This window comes from Pogoniulus pusillus, chromosome 24 (genome assembly GCF_015220805.1).
Source record: "Pogoniulus pusillus isolate bPogPus1 chromosome 24, bPogPus1.pri, whole genome shotgun sequence".
NCBI lineage: Eukaryota > Metazoa > Chordata > Aves > Piciformes > Lybiidae > Pogoniulus > Pogoniulus pusillus.
Genome location: NC_087287.1, coordinates 10,590,311 through 10,608,794, shown reverse-complemented (window position 1 = coordinate 10,608,794; position 18,484 = coordinate 10,590,311). Strand labels below are relative to the sequence as shown.

General features: G+C 44.7%; 1 protein-coding gene and 1 long non-coding RNA gene across 5 annotated transcripts; one reads left to right on the top strand and one right to left on the bottom strand.

Annotated features, from left to right (window-relative positions):
- The first annotated feature begins 737 nt into the window (after positions 1–737).
- On the top strand, positions 738–9,351 carry RAD51 (RAD51 recombinase). Of its 2 annotated transcripts, XM_064163544.1 has the most exons (10): positions 738–848; positions 2,235–2,347; positions 3,188–3,325; positions 4,428–4,545; positions 5,082–5,173; positions 6,059–6,153; positions 7,104–7,217; positions 7,634–7,763; positions 8,179–8,300; positions 8,573–9,351. In XM_064163544.1, exons 2-10 carry the CDS (start codon positions 2,261–2,263, stop codon positions 8,694–8,696), a joined length of 1,020 nt encoding a protein of 339 aa, XP_064019614.1. In that variant the 5' UTR covers positions 738–848; positions 2,235–2,260; the 3' UTR covers positions 8,697–9,351. The 2 variants fall into 2 exon arrangements, with proteins under 2 accessions (XP_064019614.1, XP_064019613.1); XM_064163543.1 differs by lacking the exons at positions 738–848; positions 8,573–9,351 and adding an exon at positions 895–968 and having other exon boundaries at positions 8,179–8,321.
- LOC135186121 (uncharacterized) lies at positions 9,101–18,453 on the bottom strand. 3 transcript variants are annotated; one of them, XR_010306719.1, is made up of 4 exons: positions 18,090–18,453; positions 10,965–11,171; positions 10,511–10,606; positions 9,101–9,765 (listed from the first exon to the last, which is right to left on the bottom strand). It is a non-coding gene; the product is annotated as an uncharacterized LOC135186121 (long non-coding RNA). The 3 variants fall into 3 exon arrangements; XR_010306718.1 differs by having other exon boundaries at positions 10,965–11,153; XR_010306720.1 differs by having other exon boundaries at positions 10,965–11,127.
- Between the last annotated feature and the right edge of the window lie 31 nt (positions 18,454–18,484).

The following is an 18,484-nucleotide window of genomic DNA, read 5'->3' as shown; positions in this document are numbered from 1 at the left end:
CAACTTGGGCCTTCTACCAGTATGAAAACTTGGTTGGCTTAAGAGGACTTTTCAAAATACAAATTGGAGGGGTTGTTTTTGTCTCCTGGTGTTATATAGCTACAGACTGGCTATCAATGAAGAATTTTACCTTCTTAATTAGGAAAACAGGGTCCAGGTCAAAAATCACTTAGGTGTTACACCTGCCCTTCCTTTTAAATGACTCTGATTTAACCATCTAAGATAATTAACCAGTGGAGGACGGAGCAGCAGCTCTTCAGGAGCCAGCTCAGGCTCTTTGCTTTGGTTCAGTTCTCTTTCAGGGCATTTCCAAGCAGGAGAACCTGGAAATGGTGACATCTGAAGGCATTTTTTGGTGGAGTTTGTCTTGCTCTAGAGTGAATCAATGTTGCCCGGAGATGTGGCTGAAGCCTTATCCCGGGAGACATTCAAGGTCAAATTTGATGGGGCCCTGAGCAACCTGCTGTAGTTGACGTCGCTGCTGCCTGCAGGGGCGTTGGGCAAGTTGCTCAGTGCCTTCTGTGCTTCCGTGCAGGTGGCAGAGAACACAGAGCAAACTCGGGGCATGCGCAGGCAGAAGCAGCGAGGGGGCAGCAATGGAACAGCTCCAGTGTTATAGCTAATTTGTATTTCTTAGAAGCACAGAAGCGTTTAGGCTGGAGGACGCCTCCCAGCCCGGGCAGCTCTGCCCGCGGGACGCGGCCCCTTTAAGGCGGTGCCCGCGCGGGGTGGGGCTCGGCGCGCGCCCGCCGTCACGTGACGCCGTGGCGGGCTCCTCGAAGCGGCAGCGGAACCCGCGAGCGGGCCGGGGGTGGCGGTGCCGGTGCCGGGGCTGGCCCCGCCGCTGGGTGAGCGACCGCGGGCGGGCTCAGCCGCCTCCCTCCCTCCCGCCCAGCTCGGCCCCTCCTGTCCTCCTCCGGGACGGGAGAACACCGGGCTGGGACCCGGTGACCGGCTGGGCCTAGAGAGTGAGGCTTCGGGCGAGCCTTGGGACCGGGAGGGGCGTTACCGGCGGGTTGTGTGGGGGAACGAGAGGCAAGAATAGCATTAGACACGGTGGGAGCGAGCAGAGTCAGGGTTATAACGTGTGGGGTGTGGAGGAGGCCTTAAAGGCCCAGCGTGAGCGGTGGGTGCCAGTCTGTAAATACTGTGAGGCCTGCCGCCCGCTCACGGCTCCGTGCCGCCCGCTCACGGGGTCCCTGCCGCCCGCTCACGGGGTCCGTGCCGCCCGCTCACGGCTCCGTGCCGCCCGCCCACGGGGTCCCTGCCGCCCGCTCACGGCTCCCTGCCGCCCGCTCACGGGGTCCCTGCCGCCCGCTCACGGGGTCCGTGCCGCCCGCTCACGGCTCCGTGCCGCCCGCCCACGGGGTCCCTGCCGCCCGCTCACGGCTCCGTGCCGCCCGCTCACGGGGTCCCTGCCGCCCGCCCACGGGGTCCCTGCCGCCCGCTCAGGGCTCCGTGCCGCCCGCTCACGGGGTCCCTGCCGCCCGCTCACGGGCTCCGCGCCGCCCGCTCTTGGGCTCTCTGGCCTTGGTGGCTGATACTGGGCTAATCAGCCTGGCTCTGACACTCGTTGTCATCTCTGGCTCTGCCGACTCCAGGGGGCGGTTGGTACCTGGGAGGTGCCATGAGTGTGTTCAGTATTGGGTTTCTGCTAAGCCTGGGTCTCCTGAGGAGCATTACTGTCAGAGTGGGCAAATGTCCTCATTTCCCACCGTTTCCCTCGGCTGTTGGTGCCTCCCGTTGTGATTCTCAGCTTGGCCTTCAGGAAGGCAGCACAGATGTGTTGCAGCATTAGCAAGGTCCAGATTGAACCTCAGACCCCTTTCAAACTCCCCAAGGTACTGGCAGCCTTTGCCCTTGTTGTGAGAGCAAAGCTGGAACATCAAGGGCCAGTTCCGAGCAATCTATCTTTTAGTGTGGCCCCAACTGCTTCCAGCTAAAGTGAGGTACTGCTTATATTGGGTTTCTTAATTATGCCCCTAATTTTGTTGGGCCCTGTATTGAGCATCTCATTACTCTTTACTAGGTAACATGAAGAGTTGTTTGGTTTGGGGTTTTGTTGTTTTAATGTTTCCTATGTAGGAAAGCAAACAAAAAGAATAGTCTTAGAGTACACACATACTGTTGTTTGGGAGATGAGAAACCCATCACATCCTGCCTGGGGTGATCAGTTTTACCACACCTCACTTCTGTTTCTGCTTTAAGTGGTGCACACTCTGGTTTTCTTGCAGTGAGGCTGCTCTGAATCCTTGGTTCGATGGCGATGCAGATGCAGCTGGAAGCAAGTGCAGACACCTCAGCAGAAGATGAGAGCTTTGGGCCACAGCTCATATCCAGGTTAGAGGTAGGTAAGGAGATCCCTCTAGAGTAAGTTTTCAATTGGTCTGCTGGTCTTTTCCATATGCACAAGTTGTAGCTGAAAATAGTTGCTACATTCTTGTGTTGTATCAGAAAAACCCCCAAGACCTCACCCTGTTAACACATCCTCTTAGAATCACAGGAGGGTTTGGGTTGGAAGAGACCCTAAAGATTATCTAGCTCCACCCCTCTGCCTTGGGCAGGCATGACACCTTCCACTAGCCCACCTGGCCTTGAACACCTACAGGAGGGGACATCCACGACCTGCTTGGGCAACCTATTTAAATGCCTCACCACCTTCCCTGGAAAGAATTTCTTCCTCATATCCAGTCTAAATTTCCTCTTTTTGGCTTAAAGCCAGTATCCCTCGACCTACCACTACAAGCCCTTGTCAGAAGTCCCTCCCTAGCTCTCCTGCAGCTCCCTTTAAGCACTGAAAGGCTGCTTTAAGGCCTCCCTGGAGCCTTTTCTCCAGGCTGAACAGACCCAACTCCCTTAGCCTGTCCCCACAGAGGAGGTTCTCCAGCCCCCTAGTTGTCTTTATGGCCTCCTCTGGACCCACTCCAACAGGTCAATGTTGATTTTGTGTTGGGGGGCCCAGAAGGAGAGCTGTGTGCCCTTCTGTGCCATCCCTGTCATTAGTAGCTTATGCAAAGATTGCACTGGTAAACAGAGTTTATGTTTCTCTGTGTGAGTGAACAGGGAAGGTAATACTCAATATGCTGATTTGTGCTAAGAGAGTTTGGTCCAAAGCTGCTGAAGGCATTCAGAGGCTGTGAGATTAAGGAATTTGTATCTTAGCTTCTCTTTTTTGTCTCCCTCTCAGCAATGTGGGATAAATGCAAATGATGTGAAGAAGTTAGAAGAGGCTGGATTTCACACAGTTGAGGCTGTTGCCTACGCACCAAAGAAGGAGCTACTGAACATCAAAGGCATCAGTGAAGCCAAAGCTGACAAGATCTTGGTAAGAGCATTATGGAAAAGCTTTAACCCAAGATATTCACCTAAGTTTTATTTCTACTGGCTTAAAATGTTCCTGGTGGGTTTGGTAGCTCTCCACTAGGGACATACTGAGAAGAGAATGATGATAAGAAGAAACAAAAGCCACTAGGGCCAGCTTCAAGAAGTGAAGAGGCACCATTAGAGAGGACTCTAAAAGTGATAGAAGGTCTGGAGAATATTCCTGAGATGGTGTTTATTTCTAGTTCAATGTTTCTTGTGGTAAGCCTACAGCAAAGAAACTGCTTTGTCATACCAGTTATAATGAAGTTGTAGACTCCTTGTCCCGAGACACTGTGGCCATCTGTAGCACGAGTTGTTTCAAAGAGGGACTAAATGCAGTGTTTGTGGTGTAACACTCAGAACAAGAAGCTCACTGGCTGAACCAGGAGCTCCTAGGCAGGGGATCTGTTCCTTGTTCCCTGATTTGTCACACTTCTTCACTGAGCACCCACTGTTGGCAGTTGCTAAGGCAGAGTGCAGAGGATGCTGGGTCATAACAACTGGGCTGACCCAGCAGAGCTGTTGTGTTGTTCTGAAGCATGTTAGTTGTGTACCTCAGGTTTTCACTGTCAGACCTGGCCTTTACTTCCTGGGGACTGGGAGTGAAGCTTGAGCTGAAGTCTCCCAGCATCTTCTAGCTCAGAACAGTTTGTGCCAAGCTGGTTCTACTCTATCAAAATCTGACCCAGTGCAGTGTTTAACTCAAGTAATTCCCTGCTTTGTGTATTTACTCACTGTTAGGAAGAGCAGTCCTGATGGCTGTGTGCTCATCCTAAGGGAGTCAAGTTTCACAGAAACAGAACTGAACCAACAGAGGCTGAGTGAGCCAGTGAAGGAGATTTCCATAAAATACACAAAATAGCTGTTGAAGCTTTTTTTGTCTGAGCAGAATTTCAGTTCCCTTCAGAGGCACCAATTTCACACAGCCTATGAAATTAAATGTCTGCATCACGTTACATAGGTGCTTCTCAATTTCACAACACAGGAGCTACAGTATTCATTACAAGAGGGAGTAAATGAATGGGTTGTACTCCCCTTGCATGGTTTGGTTTGGTTTCCTTCAGGCTGAGGCAGCTAAACTGGTTCCAATGGGTTTCACCACGGCAACAGAGTTCCACCAGCGAAGGTCAGAGATCATCCAGATCACCACTGGGTCCAAGGAACTCGATAAGCTCCTTCAGGGTAATACTTTTATTTCTCTTTAGTGAATAATTTCAGTTATCTGCTACTTTGTTTTGTTGGTTTGGGGTTTTCTTTGTAGCTACAAACATGATTCTTGGGCAAAATTATGTGAGATACACAAGTTGTCCTTGGATTAAAGTTCTCCACAAGTCCTCCTCTCTTGTATCACAATGGATTTCTCTTTTAAAAGCTGCACAAACAGATTGCAAACCTTTTGGTCATGCTGCAACAACCAGAACTGTTCATCTGGGGTGATTCTGCTTGAATCTGTGGCTAATTTCAAGGAAACAAACCTGTGTCATCTCCTCTTCCTAACTGCAATCAAAAAAACCCACCACAAATCATCTCAGCTTTTCAGCCTCTTACAAAACACACTCCCCTAAACTTCTGATCTGCAGCATGAACACCTCTCAGGCAGTGGTGTGTTGTGAAGCTTTTAACCAGAGGTGTTCATGTGAGCCTCTGTGAGTTGGATATTTACACATGGCTTTTGATTCACCTTTGTGACATTTGTTTTCTTATTATCTTCCCTTCAGGAGGGGTAGAAACAGGATCCATAACAGAGCTGTTTGGGGAGTTCCGCACTGGGAAAACACAGCTGTGCCATACCCTGGCAGTCACCTGTCAGGTAAGCCTGGACCAGATGAGCTTTGGGGTCCCTTCCAACCTGACATTCTGTGAGTGTCCAAACTCAAGTGCTCAGATGGCCCAGCTCTGGGAATGCTGCTGATCTGTGCACTTCCCACCCTGTATGAGGAGGATGCATAAACAGCTGCACACAACAGGAGGATTTGCACTAACTGCAGCTTTCCAGGACCTTCTGTTCTGTGCTTTGCCTGCCTGCTAAGATCACTTTAGCAGCAGTTCAGTCTGGAGTTGGTTTTTTTGCCCATGTTTGACAAGTCCTGGAGGCTTTTTTTGTTTTCTCTGCAGTATTCTGATCACAAAATTTAACACACCTTTGGCTTGGAGCATAATTCTAGGTGTTAAATGCAGAGAAGCTTTCGCTCTTTGCAGGTACTCTGGACTGCAGGGAACCTCTCTTATCACCAGGAGTGCTGAAAAGAGAGAGGATATACTGTTGGGTTTGAGGAGCTTTTGTGACTAGGAGCTTTTTGTCCTAATGTATCCTGAGGTCACTTCCCTTGGCTTTTGTAAAAGCCTTCAGCCGGTTCCTCCTACCAAATGGTTCCTCAGTTGGGAGGAATCTTTTTTCCTAGTCTCAGTTGAAACAATAATGTTTATTACTTTCTAGGGGGTGCTGTTTCCTAAAAGATCAGAGGTGTGGGGCTTAATACAGTCATTTAGATAACCCCCTGCCATCACCTAAACTTCCCAGCTCAAAGCCTAGCACAGAGACTGGGAACAGGAATCTTTCTTCCCACTTCTCCCAGATCAAGTGACTTTAATTGCAGTATCTCGCATGTTCTGATGGCAGATGAGGGCATAAGGCAGCAGCTGGGTTATTTGTTGGTGCTTTATTGAATTTTTCACTCATTTTCTCCTCCTTTAGCTTCCCATCGACCGAGGTGGTGGCGAAGGCAAAGCCATGTACATCGACACCGAGGGCACCTTCCGCCCAGAGCGGCTGCTGGCTGTGGCTGAGAGGTCTGTGCTTGGGGCTGGGGGTGAACTGTTGTTAGCTGAAGGCAGGAGCACATCCCTCGTGGCACAGCTTCCTTAATGAGGATCACTGTGTAGATTAGCCTGTCTCCTGAAATTCTTGGGCTAAACCATTCTTGTCCCTAAAAACCCAACCAAATCCCTGCTTTCTGTGGTTTGCTGTCTGCCTGCCTGCACACATCTTGTGGCACCACACTCAGCCCTGTTACAGCCAGTCTCTAGTTTTAGGCACAACAGCAGCTTTTGTCATTGTCCCCTGTGTGTGATGCCTGCACTTCTTACTAGTGTCTCACACAATCAGTTTTGCTGTCAGTGAAACACATTCCAAGGTTGTTCTTGAATTCTGCCACTTGCATCAGCCTGAAACAAGGATTCTTTGGTCAGAGGTTATAGCCACAGCAGCTGGAAAAGTTTTGTTAGGAGCTAGGAGAGCATCCACTGATGCTGAAAAGCTGAACATCATGTTTTTAACATCCACCAATGCTGACAACAGCTGAAAAGGCTCTTTTCTGATCTCCTGCCTCTATCTCAGAATGTCCTGACATGTTTTTTAGGAAGTAAAACTTAATGACCCAATTAAAAATGACGCTGCGCAGAGATTCTGGTTAGATCTAAAAGCCTGAAGTGCTGGTTCTGTACTCAAGAGGAGGAGATGCTTCTGCCTTTTGTGAGGCTTTAAGTCTTTCAAACTTACAGCTGCTTCTGTGGGCTTTAATTCTCTGCGAGTGCTGTTTCAATTCAAGGCCAAGGTATTTTTGCAGCCTCAGTCAACCTGAAGTATTTTTCTTGCACTGCTTATCAAACACTGGAATTGTGTCAGCTACAGCAGAGAAGCAGCCTTCTCCCAGCATTTGTATCCTTGCTTTTAGTTAACCCAACTAGATACCTGCTGCTGTCACTTCAAGCTGTGACCTTTTCCTCTCTGCTTTCTCTAGGTATGGCTTGTCTGGCAGCGACGTCCTGGACAACGTGGCCTACGCCCGAGGTTTTAACACAGACCACCAGACCCAGCTGCTCTACCAGGCCTCTGCTATGATGGCTGAGTCACGGTGAGGGCTGCTGGGGGTGGACTGCTGCTTGACAGTACATCCTGGTGTTGTCAACTGACCTCTGGAGGGTGAACAAGTGCTAGATCACTGTGAAACCTCAAAGAAGTTGCTTACCTCAGAGATCAAATTTCCTGCGGTCTATTTGGCTTCTTCAGGGCTTGGCTCTGTTAGATCAGGTTTTCACAGAATCGAAATCCCAGCGTGGTGGGGTTGGAAGGGACCTCTGGATATCATCCAGTCCAGCCCTCCTGCTAAAGCAGGGGCACCCACAGCAGGTGCCCGGGGGTGGTGTTGGAACCTCTCCAGAGAAGGAGATTCCATAGCCTCTCTGGGCAGCCTGCTGCAGGGCTCCAGCAGCCTCACGCCCTCACAGTTTATCCTCATCTTCATCTGGAACCCTCTGTGCTCCCCACCAGGTACGCGCTGCTGATCGTGGACAGTGCCACGGCGCTGTACCGCACGGACTACTCGGGCAGGGGGGAGCTGTCGGCCCGGCAGATGCACCTGGCCAGGTTTCTGCGCATGCTCCTTCGCCTGGCAGATGAGGTAACCTCTCAGCTTGGGCTTCCTGCCTCTCAAGGGCTGGGAATCAGGCTCCTGCTTACCAATCTCAGCACTTTTGGGCAGGTGGCCTCTGCCCACTCAGCATCTGCTACCCTTTGCTGCGAGAAGCATGAGGGAGTGGTTATGGGCAGCAGAGAGGGCAGCAGGGGTACACACCTCCCTTCCTTCTTTCCTCCTTCCCCTCCTTGGTGGTTTTCCTTCTCCCCCTTCTCCTCCTTGGTGTTTGTCCTTCCCCCCTTCCCCTCCTTGCTGGTTTTTCCTTCTCCCCTCCTTGCTGGTTTTTCTTTTGCCCTCTTCCCTCCTTGGTGTTTTTTCTCTGCTCTCCCATCCATGCCTTTCTCTCCCTCCAGCTCATGGCAGGTCCATGGTTACTGACAGGTTGCTTTTCTCCTCCCAGTTTGGCGTGGCAGTGGTGATCACCAACCAAGTGGTAGCTCAGGTCGATGGAGCAGCCATGTTTGCTGCAGACCCTAAGAAACCCATTGGAGGAAATATCATAGCCCACGCTTCCACTACCAGGTGAGGGATCAGAGCAGCCTTCTGCTGGCCTTCCTTCAGGAGGGTTTGTGAAACTGTAGCTAAATACCCTTGGAGTTGTGGGTGATCAGCCCAGCCTGCTCCTCAGCACCAGTGCTGCTCTGAGCCTGCTGCAAAACCCACACAGCATCCTCAGAAGCTGTTCCAGCCCCAGCAGGAGCTGCAGCCATGTGCACACACTGTAGTTTTATGGCTGTGGTGGTGATTCACTGGCACTTAATCCCTTCCCTGGCTTGTCTGCTCCTCCCTGCCAGGCTGTACCTGCGGAAGGGCCGAGGCGAGACCAGGATCTGTAAGATCTACGACTCTCCTTGCCTGCCCGAGGCCGAGGCCATGTTTGCCATCAACGCTGACGGAGTGGGAGATGCTAAAGACTGAAGACTCCACTGCATCTCCTGCCTAACCCAAGACTAGGTGCCCATAAAAGGCTCCTTTCTTCATAGCACCTTAAGGGTGCTTTCCCAAGGTGGCTGCTGTTGAGACGCTGGCAGAGGAATCTGTTGGGTTTCATGGAAGACCCTCAGGTGAAGACACCTTGGCACCCACCTGGAGGTGTTGCTTGGAGATCTTCCCTTGGGCTCCTGTCACCTGTTAGATTAACGTGGCTCCTCGAGGACAGTTGAGAGGACCACGACCTGCCTGTTTTCCTCACAGCTCTTGTTCCAGCTGGGTTCTACCAGTGGGCATAGCTCAATAAGGCCCAAGGGTGTGTGGCTGTGGTTCATCACCTGGGGAGTTGGGAGGGGCATGGGTGGGGTTGCCCAATAAAAGTGATGACTGAATGATTCTTGGGTTGCTTTAATGATCAAACAAACCAGGTTGGTATTCCACAGAGAACTGGGCATGGTGCCCACAACCCCTGCTCCTGACCTTCATTTGCCTTTGGAGTCTACAATGTGCTGCACTTGAGGGACTTCATTTACAGTTCAGTGCTGCCTCTTCTGCCTTTTTTTTTTTAATTGATTTTTCTTTGACTTCATTTCATTAATTCTCTGTGACAAATCTGCTTTCAATAAAAAGGACCATGAAAATACTGCTGCCAGCACAGGTTTCTGGGGGGCAGCCAGATGTTAGCTAACACCAGGGTGCTTTGTATCTGCAGGCAGGGACAAGAGCCCATAAACTTCCATGAATTTGGCTGTTTTTATTGTGCCAGTGTCCTCTGTGATTCAAAGTGTGCAGTGTGACTGCTCTGAGTGCCCTGTAGATGTCTCTCTAAGAGTATTTGAGGGTAAAAGTGTTTTCTAGTCTCTGTTTTTAATCTAAGCTATGCTATTGTCACCTACTCTGAAGTTGATTAAAGAGAATAGTGCCCTAGGGGTGGTTGGAAGCAAAAAAAGTATTTTCAATTGTTCTTTTTCTCTGGGAGAAATGAGGAAGGGGAGAGGCAGAGGGCTCCAGCTTCTCGTCCAGGCCAGCAGGAACATGATCCATCCAGTAACTGAGCCTGGAACAAGGAGAGAGCTGTGGTGATTCCCCATGGCACATCTCAGGAGGGATGTTCTCAGTTCAGCCCCTTCCTCTCTAAGGCAGAGCTAGAAATTGGTTGGACATGAGGATCTTAAAGGTCTCCAACCTAAAGCATCCCATTTTTCTGATTCCCACTGGCAGGACACTGCCTTCTCTCTACTAGCACACAAACACCCCCTAATAGCTGATTAGGGGCAAGGAGATGCTGCCAGCCCATGGGGCATCCCTGAACCACTGCCATCTGACTTTTAGGACTTGTTTATTAAGTCCTGGAGAAGTCAATGTAATCCCCTGGAGCCCGTGGCTGCTGGAGGAGAAGGCTGGTGCCCCCAGCCCTGCTGGAGATGTTCAGACCCCCTCTGAGACTCAACACGTTCCAGAGCCTGAACCTAGCTGGTTGGTAGGCCCAGGGGTGACACAGTGGCTCCATTACCACAGCTCCGTATCTGCAGCCCTCTGATGCTTCAGCTGATGCCCCAGGACCAGCTCTTGCCCCCTCACGCTGATGGGCAGGCAGGAGCTGCTGGTGTAGTTTATAGCTAACTTCCTTCCCTGGGGGGTGTTAAAGTCCCGTGGGTGCAGCAGCGAATGTGAACACAGGAGGTGTGCTCAGGAGCTCCCCTCAGCCCCTGTTACACAGCTCAGAGTGACACTGACCATGTTTTCCTCCTTAGGACCTTCTCGACATCCACAAACCTGCATGTCCTCTGGGCAAATCTCACCTGATTTTCAGCCAAATTATCTGGAAGGACACAATGGGAAGAGCTGTGTCTCTGCTGGCTTCCCAGGAGAGTCCAGATTGCAGCCTATGTCCTCCTCTAGAAAATAAAATAACATTGCATTCAAATAAGGTTAGAGAGAAAAAAAAAGAGAGAATCTAGGCTGCAAATGACCCAGAGTTGATGAACACCTTGAGGAGGAGGTGCTCAGGAGGGCGCAGAGCATCTCCCAGACATGGTGATAGAGCCTGGGTGATGGCAGGGCCTTCCCCTTCCCTCTTCCTCCTTTGATTTCCCTTTCCCTCTTCCCTTCTCGTTTCCTTTTCCCTCTTCCCCTCTCGTTTCCTTTTCCCTCTTCCCCCATTTCTAAATGGTTGGCCTCAGGCCCAGGAAGTAGCCCTGTCCCTGTGCTGGCAATGGCAACGCATCCATGTGTCCCATACCAAAGCAGAGATACCTTAACCAGTTGCAGCAGCACCTCAGAGCCCTCGGAGCACCCCCACAGCTGGCAGGGGCTGGCCGCGGGTAGGGAGTTTGTGCTCCAACGCTGAGCACCAGGAGAAGACCCAAAAGCTGCACTCCAGTGGGGATGAGCTTCGTTCCTCAGCTCTTCAGGGCACCTTTAGGCAGGGAAGGACAGAAATACCTGGGAGAAAGGTGGTACCTGGGCAGGGGAAGCAGCAGAATTTCTGACCCCAACTGCCCATCCATTTATCTAGTCACATAAGAATATTGAACTCTCTTATGTCTATTTTACTTGTAAAGGAAAGTCACTGAGGCATCAGCAACCAGGCAGCTTTAGGTGAGTTTTCCCTAGGGCTGGGCTAGGAAAATTACAGGAATATAGAAAAAACACAGAAATAAAGGGGAAAAAATACAGAAATATAGGGGAAAAACACCAGAAACTTAGGAAAAAATAGAGAAATACAGGAAAAAATACAGAAATGTAGGGAAAAATCACAGCAATATAGAAAAAAACCACAGAAATATAGAAAAAACATAGGATAAAATACAGAAGTACAGGAAAAATAGAGAAATATAGGAAAAAACAGAAATATAGGGAAAAAATACAGAAATATAGGAAAAATCCACAGAAATATAGGAAAAATCACAGAAATAGATGGAAAAATACAGAAATACATGAAAAAATACAGAAATATAGGGAAAAAAAACAGAAATATAGGGAAAAAAACCAGAAATACAGGAAAAAAACAGAATCACGGGGGAAAATACAGAAATATAGGGAAAAAACCCAGAAATATAGGGGAAAATAGAGAAATATAGGAAAAAATACAGAAATATAGGGAAAAAACAGAAATATAGGAAAAATAGAGAAATCTAGGAAAAAACAGAAACACAGGAAAAAAAAAAAAACAGAAATATGGGGGAAAAGAGAAATATAGGAAAAATACAGAATTGTAGGGGAAAAAACCAGAAATATAGGGAAAAAAACAGAAATATTGAAAAAAGAACAGAAACACAAGAAAAAATATGGAAATATGGGGGGAAAACCCAGAAATATAGGACAAAATACAGAAATACAGGGGGAAAATACAGAAATATAGGGAAAAAACACAGAAATATAGGGAAAATACAGAAATACAGGGAAAAACAAGAAATATAGGGGAAAAAACAGAAATATAGGGGGGAAAAAACAGAAATATAGGGGGAAAAAAACAGAAATATAGGGGGGGGAGGGGGAAACAGAAATATAGGGGGGAGGGAAAAAAACAGAAATATAGGGGGAGAAAAAACAGAAATATAGAAAAAAAACAGAAATACAAGAAAAAAATACAGAAATGTAGGGAAGAAACCCAGAAATATAAGGGAATAAACATAAATATAGGAGACAAAAAAAAAAAACAACAGAAATATAGGGGAAAAAAACAGAAATATAGAAAAAACAACAGAAATATAGGGGGGAGAAAAACATAAATGTAGGGGGGGGAAAACAGAAATATAGGGGGAAAAAAAAACAGAAATATAGGAAAAAATACAGAAATGTAGGAAAAGAAACCCAGAAATATAGGGGAAAAAACCCATAAATATAGGAGAAAAAAAAAAAACAACAGAAATATAGGGGGGGAAAAACAGAAATATAGGGGGGGGGGGGAAACAGAAATATAGGGGAAAAAAACAAAAATATAGGGGAAAAAAACAGAAATATAGGGGGTAAAAAAGAAATATAGGGAAAAAAAACAGAAATATAGGAAAAAAACAGAAATATAGGAAAAAAAAAAGAAATACAAGAAAAAATTACAGAAATGTAGGAAAAGAAATTCAGAAATATAGGGGAAAAAAACATAAATATAGGAGAAAAAAAAACAACACAGAAATATAGGGGGGAACAACAGAAATATAAAAAAACAAAACCAGAAACACATGGAAAAAACCCAGAAATACAAGAAAAAATACAGAAATATAGGAAAAGAAAACCAGAAATATAGGAAAAAATACAGAAATACAGGGGGAAAATACAGAAATATAGGGAAAAACACAGAAATCTAGGAAAAATACAGAAATACAGGGAAAAACATGAAATATAGGGGGAAAAAAACATAAATCTAGGGGGGGGAAACAAATATAGGGGGGAAAAAACAGAAATATAGGGGGGAAAAAAACAGAAATATAGGGGGGGGGGGAAACAGAAATATAGGGGGGGGAAAAACAGAAATATAGGGAAAAAAAACACAGAAATATGGGGGGGGGAACAGAAATATAGGGGGGAAAAAACAGAAATATAGGGGGGGAAAAACAGAAATATAGGGGGGGAAAAAACAGAAATATAGGGGGGGGAAAACAGAAATATAGAAAAAAAACAGAAATACAAGAAAAAATTACAGAAATGTAGGAAAAGAAATTCAGAAATATAGGGAAAAAAAACATAAATATAGGGAGAAAAAAAAACCAAACCCAGAAATATAGGGGGAAAAAAACAGAAATAAAGGAAAAAACCCAGAAATACAAGAAAAAATACAGAAATATAGGAAAAGAAAACAAGAAATATAGGAACAAATACAGAAATACAGGGGGAAAATACAGAAATATAGGGAAAAAACACAGAAATCTAGGAAAAATACAGAAATACAGGGAAAAACAAGAAATATAGGGGAAAAAAACAGAAATATAGGGGGGAAAAAACCAGAAATATGGGGGGGGGGGAACAGAAATATAAAAAAAAAAAAAAAACAGAAACACAAGAAAAAATTACAGAAATGTAGGAAAAGAAACCTAGAAATATAGGGAAAAAAACCATAAATATAGGAGAAAAATAAACAACACAGACATATAGGGGGAAAACCCAGAAATATAGGGGAAAAAAAACAGAAATACAAGAAATATAGGAAAAGAAAACCAGAAATATAGGAAAAAATACAAAAATACAGGGGGAAGATACAGAAATATAGGGAAAAAACACAGAAATCTAGGAAAAATACAGAAATACAGGGAAAAACAAGAAATATAGGGGAAAAAACATAAGTATAGGGGGGGAAAAACCAGAAATATAGGGGGAAAAAAAAACAGAAATATAGGGAGGGAAAAAAACAGAAATATAGGGAAAAAAAAACAGAAATACAAGAAAAAATACAGAAATGTAGAAAAAGAAACCCAGAAATATAGGGGAAAAAAACAGAAATATAGGAGGAAAATAAAAAACCAAAACCACAGAAATATCGGGGGGAAAAACAGAAATATAGAGGGGGAAAAAACAGAAATATAGGGGAAAAAACAGAAATATAGGAAAAAAACAGAAATACAAGAAAAAATTACAGAAATGTAGGAAAAGAAACCCAGAAATATAGGGGAAAAAAACATAAATATAGGGGAAAAAATATAGGGAAAAAAAAACACAGAAATATAGAAAAAAAAAAAACAGAAATACAAGAAAAAATACAGAAATATAGGAAAAGAAAACCAGAAATATACAGAAAAAATACAGAAATACAGGGGGAAAATACAGAAATATAGGGAAAAAACACAGAAATCTAGGAAAAATACAGAAATACAGGGAAAAACCAGAAATATAGGGGAAAAACCATAAGTATAGGGGGGGAAAAACCAGAAATATAGGGGGAAAAAAAAACAGAAATATAGGGAGGGAAAAAAAACAAACAGAAATATAGGAAAAAAAAACAGAAATACAAGAAAAAATACAGAAATATAGGAAAAGAAAACCAGAAATATAGGAAAAAATACAAAAATACAGGGGGAAAATACAGAAATATAGGGAAAAAACAGAAATCTAGGAAAAATACAGAAATACAGGGAAAAACAAGAAATATAGGGGAAAAAACATAAGTATAGGGGGGGAAAACAGAAATATAGGGGGAAAAAAACAGAAATATAGGTGGGGAAAAAACAGAAATATAGAAAATAAAAACAGAAATACAAGAAAAAATTACAGAAATGTAGGAAAATAAACCCAGAAATATAGGGGGAAAAAAACCATAAATATAGGGAAAAAAAAAAAAAAACAGAAATATAGGGGGAAAAACCAGAAATATAAAAAAACAAAAACAGAAACACAAGGAAAAAAACCAGAAATACAAGACAAAATACAGAAATATAGGAAAAGAAAACCAGAAATATAGGAAAAAATACAGAAATACAGGGGGAAAATACAGAAATATAGGGAAAAAACACAGAAATCTAGGGAACATACAGAAATACAGGGAAAAACAAGAAATATAGGGGAAAAAACATAAATATAGGGGGGGGGAACAGAAATATGGGGGGAAAAAACAGAAATATGGGGGGGGGGGGGGAAACAGAAATACAGAAAAAACCAGAAATACAAGAAAAAATTACAGAAATATAGGAAAAGAAAACCAGAAATATAGGGAAAAGTACAGAAATATAGGGGGGAAATACAGAAATATAGGGAAAAAACACAGAAATCTAGGAAAAATACAGAAATACAGAGAAAAACAAGAAATATAGGGGAAAAACATAAATATAGGGGGGGAAACATAAATATAGGGGGAAAAAAAACATAAATATAGGGGAGGAAAAAAAACAGAAATATTGAAAAAAAAAACAGAAATACAAGAAAAAATTACAGAAATGTAGGAAAAGAAACCCAGAAATATAGGGAAAAAACATAAATATAGGAGAAAAAAAAACCAAACAGAAATATCGGGAAAAAAACCCAGAAATATAGAAAAAAAACAGAAATACAAGAAAAAATACAGAAATATAGGAAAAGAAAACCAGAAATATATAGAAAAAATACAGAAATACAGGGGGAAAATACAGAAATATAGGGAAAAAACACAGAAATCTAGGAAAAATACAGAAATACAGGGAAAAACAAGAAATATAGGGGAAAAAACATAAGTAGAGGGGGGGAAAACCAGAAATATAGGGAAAAAAAAAAACAGAAATATAGGAAGGGAAAAAAACTGAAATATAGGGAAAAAAACAGAAATACAAGAAAAAATACAGAAATATAGGAAAAGAAACCCAGAAATATAGGGGAAAAAAACAGAAATAAAGGAGGAAAAAAAAACCCACAGAAATATAGGAAAAATACAGAAATACAGGGAAAAACAAGAAATATAGAGGAAAAAAACATAAATATAGGGGGGAAACAGAAATATAGGGGGGAAAAAACAGAAATATAGGGGGGGGAAAAACAGAAATATAGGGGGAAAAAAAAACCAACAGAAATATAAGGGGGGGGTAAAACAGAAATATAGAAAAAAAAACCAGAAATACAAGAAAAAATTACAGAAATGTAGGAAAAGAAACCCAGAAATATAGGGGAAGAAAACATAAATATAGGAGGGAAAAAAAAATATAGGGGGGGAAAAACAGAAATATAGGGGGGAAAAAACAGAAATATTGGAAAAAACCAGAAATACAAGAAAAAATTACAAAAATGTAGAAAAAGAAACCCAGAAATATAGGGGAAAAAAAACAGAAATATAGGAGGGAGAAAAAAAAAAAACAAAACCACAGAAATATAGGGGGGAAAAACAGAAATATAGAGGGGGAAAAAACAGAAATATAGGGGAAAAAACAGAAATATAGGAGGGAGAAAAAAAAAACACACAGAAATATAGGGGGGGGAAACAGAAATATAGAGGGGGGAAAAAACAGAAATATAGGGGAAAAAACAGAAATACAAGAAAAAATTACAGAAATGTAGGAAAAGAAACCCAGAAATATAGGGGAAAGAACATAAATATAGGAGAAAAAAAAAACCACAGAAATATAGGGGAAAAAAACAGAAATATAGGAGAAAAAGAAAACAGAAATATAGGGGGGGGAATATAGGGGAAAAAACATAAATATAGGAGAAAAAAAAAACCAGAAATATAAGGGAATAAAAAACAGAAATATTAAAAAAAAAGCAGAAACACAAGGAAAAAAAAGAGAAATACAAGAAAAAAATACAGAAATATAGGAAAAGAAAACCAGAAATATAGGGAAAAATAGAGAAATACAGGAAAAAAAATACAGAAATACAGGGGGGAAATGTAGAAATATGGGAAAAAAATAGAACTATAGGGAAAAATACAGAAATATAGGGGAAAAAACCACAGAAATATAGGGGGAAATACAGAAAATTGGGGAAATAAAAATATAGGGGAAAAAAGATATAGAAGGATATAAAAATATAGACAAAATACAGAAGTATAGAAGACAAAATAATAGAAGTCCAGGGGGGGAAGTATAGCTGGCTGGGGATGCAGAACGACCATTCCAGCCCAGCTGCTGCTCAGCTGCACCCTGATTTACCTCTTGCTACCAAGACATTAAATACACCACCACAGGACCTAGGCTAGAAAAGAGCTCTGAGCTCATCAAGTCCAGCCCAGGCACCACCACCACCACATCAGCTAAACCATGCCACCAAGTGCCACAGGCAAGCTTCCCTTAAAGACCTTCAGGGATGGGGACTCCAGCAGCTCCCTGGGCAGCCCATGCCAGTGCTTAACATAGACATCTCTATAAACACAGCAGTAAGTAACCAAACAGAAGCAGATGCTTTTTTCCTCCAAGTAAAACGGGAGGCACTGAGTCGGACAAGCCCTAAACTGGGTAAGATTCCCCCACCTAAATCCTTTTCTTTTTGCTGAACACACTGATCCAGGTGGGAGCAGGGACCAACCCCACACAGTAGGGGTTTTTTTGGGGTGACCAGCATGGGAAATGGTCATTTTCCCCAGTTCACACAGAATTGATTTTCCTTCACTCACGCAAAGCAGATTTGCTGCTTCAAGGGAAGCCTTCGCATCACCAGGACCCTTTCATCCTCCCCAGAGCTTGAGAACCCTCCCCAGAGTCCCTCCAATGTGTGCACCGGGGCAGAGTGCAACAGTTACCAACTTCGGGGTTTTCCAGGAAAGGAAAGAGCCGCCGGGAGTGAGGGGCTGGCTGCAGGCAGCGTGGTGGGCTGGGAAGTGCAGGGTCCTGATACAGCAGCTCCAAAATTGCTGCTTAGACCACTCGTGTCACTGCTCGGCACACTTAGAAACGCATCCTGCATCCTCTCCATCTCTCATCCCCCATCCTGTATCCCACAGCCTCCATCCTGCATCCCTTATCCTTCCCCAGCCGGTACCCAACGCCTCACCTTTGGCACCTCGGTGATGCTCAGGACCAGGAGGTACTCAAGACAAGGAGATGCTCAGGACCAAGGGCAGGATCCCTCGCTGTCCAAACGCGGAGCTCCGTCCACAGTGCCGGGCCAGGCGCTCACAGCCGCAGCAGAAGGGAAAGAACTTGAGGGAAGTGGGGACACTGAGTGGTGCCAAACCCGCCCGCGGAGGTGCCCCGGGCGGGTTTGGCAGGGCGGCAGCTCTGGCTCTAAGGGAGAAGGGGTCGGGCACCAAACTCCCCTCCCAGCCCCACCGAGGCTGCTCGGTTGACTCCCCTTGCGCGGCGCTGATGGCAACCAGCCCACCACTGCCCCTTCTCCCAGTCCCCTCCGGCTTCTCGTCCCCGCATCCCACGGCTCTGCCCGGCTCC

Bases quoted from the DNA above. Each gene is read 5' to 3' on its own strand.
- RAD51 (XM_064163544.1), top strand. From the start codon at position 2,261: ATGGCGATGCAGATGCAGCTGGAAGCAAGTGCAGACACCTCAGCAGAA. The intron at 5,174-6,058 runs GTAAGCCTGGAC...CTCCTCCTTTAG, and splicing joins CCCTGGCAGTCACCTGTCAG to CTTCCCATCGACCGAGGTGG. The intron at 7,218-7,633 runs GTGAGGGCTGCT...GCTCCCCACCAG, and splicing joins GCTATGATGGCTGAGTCACG to GTACGCGCTGCTGATCGTGG.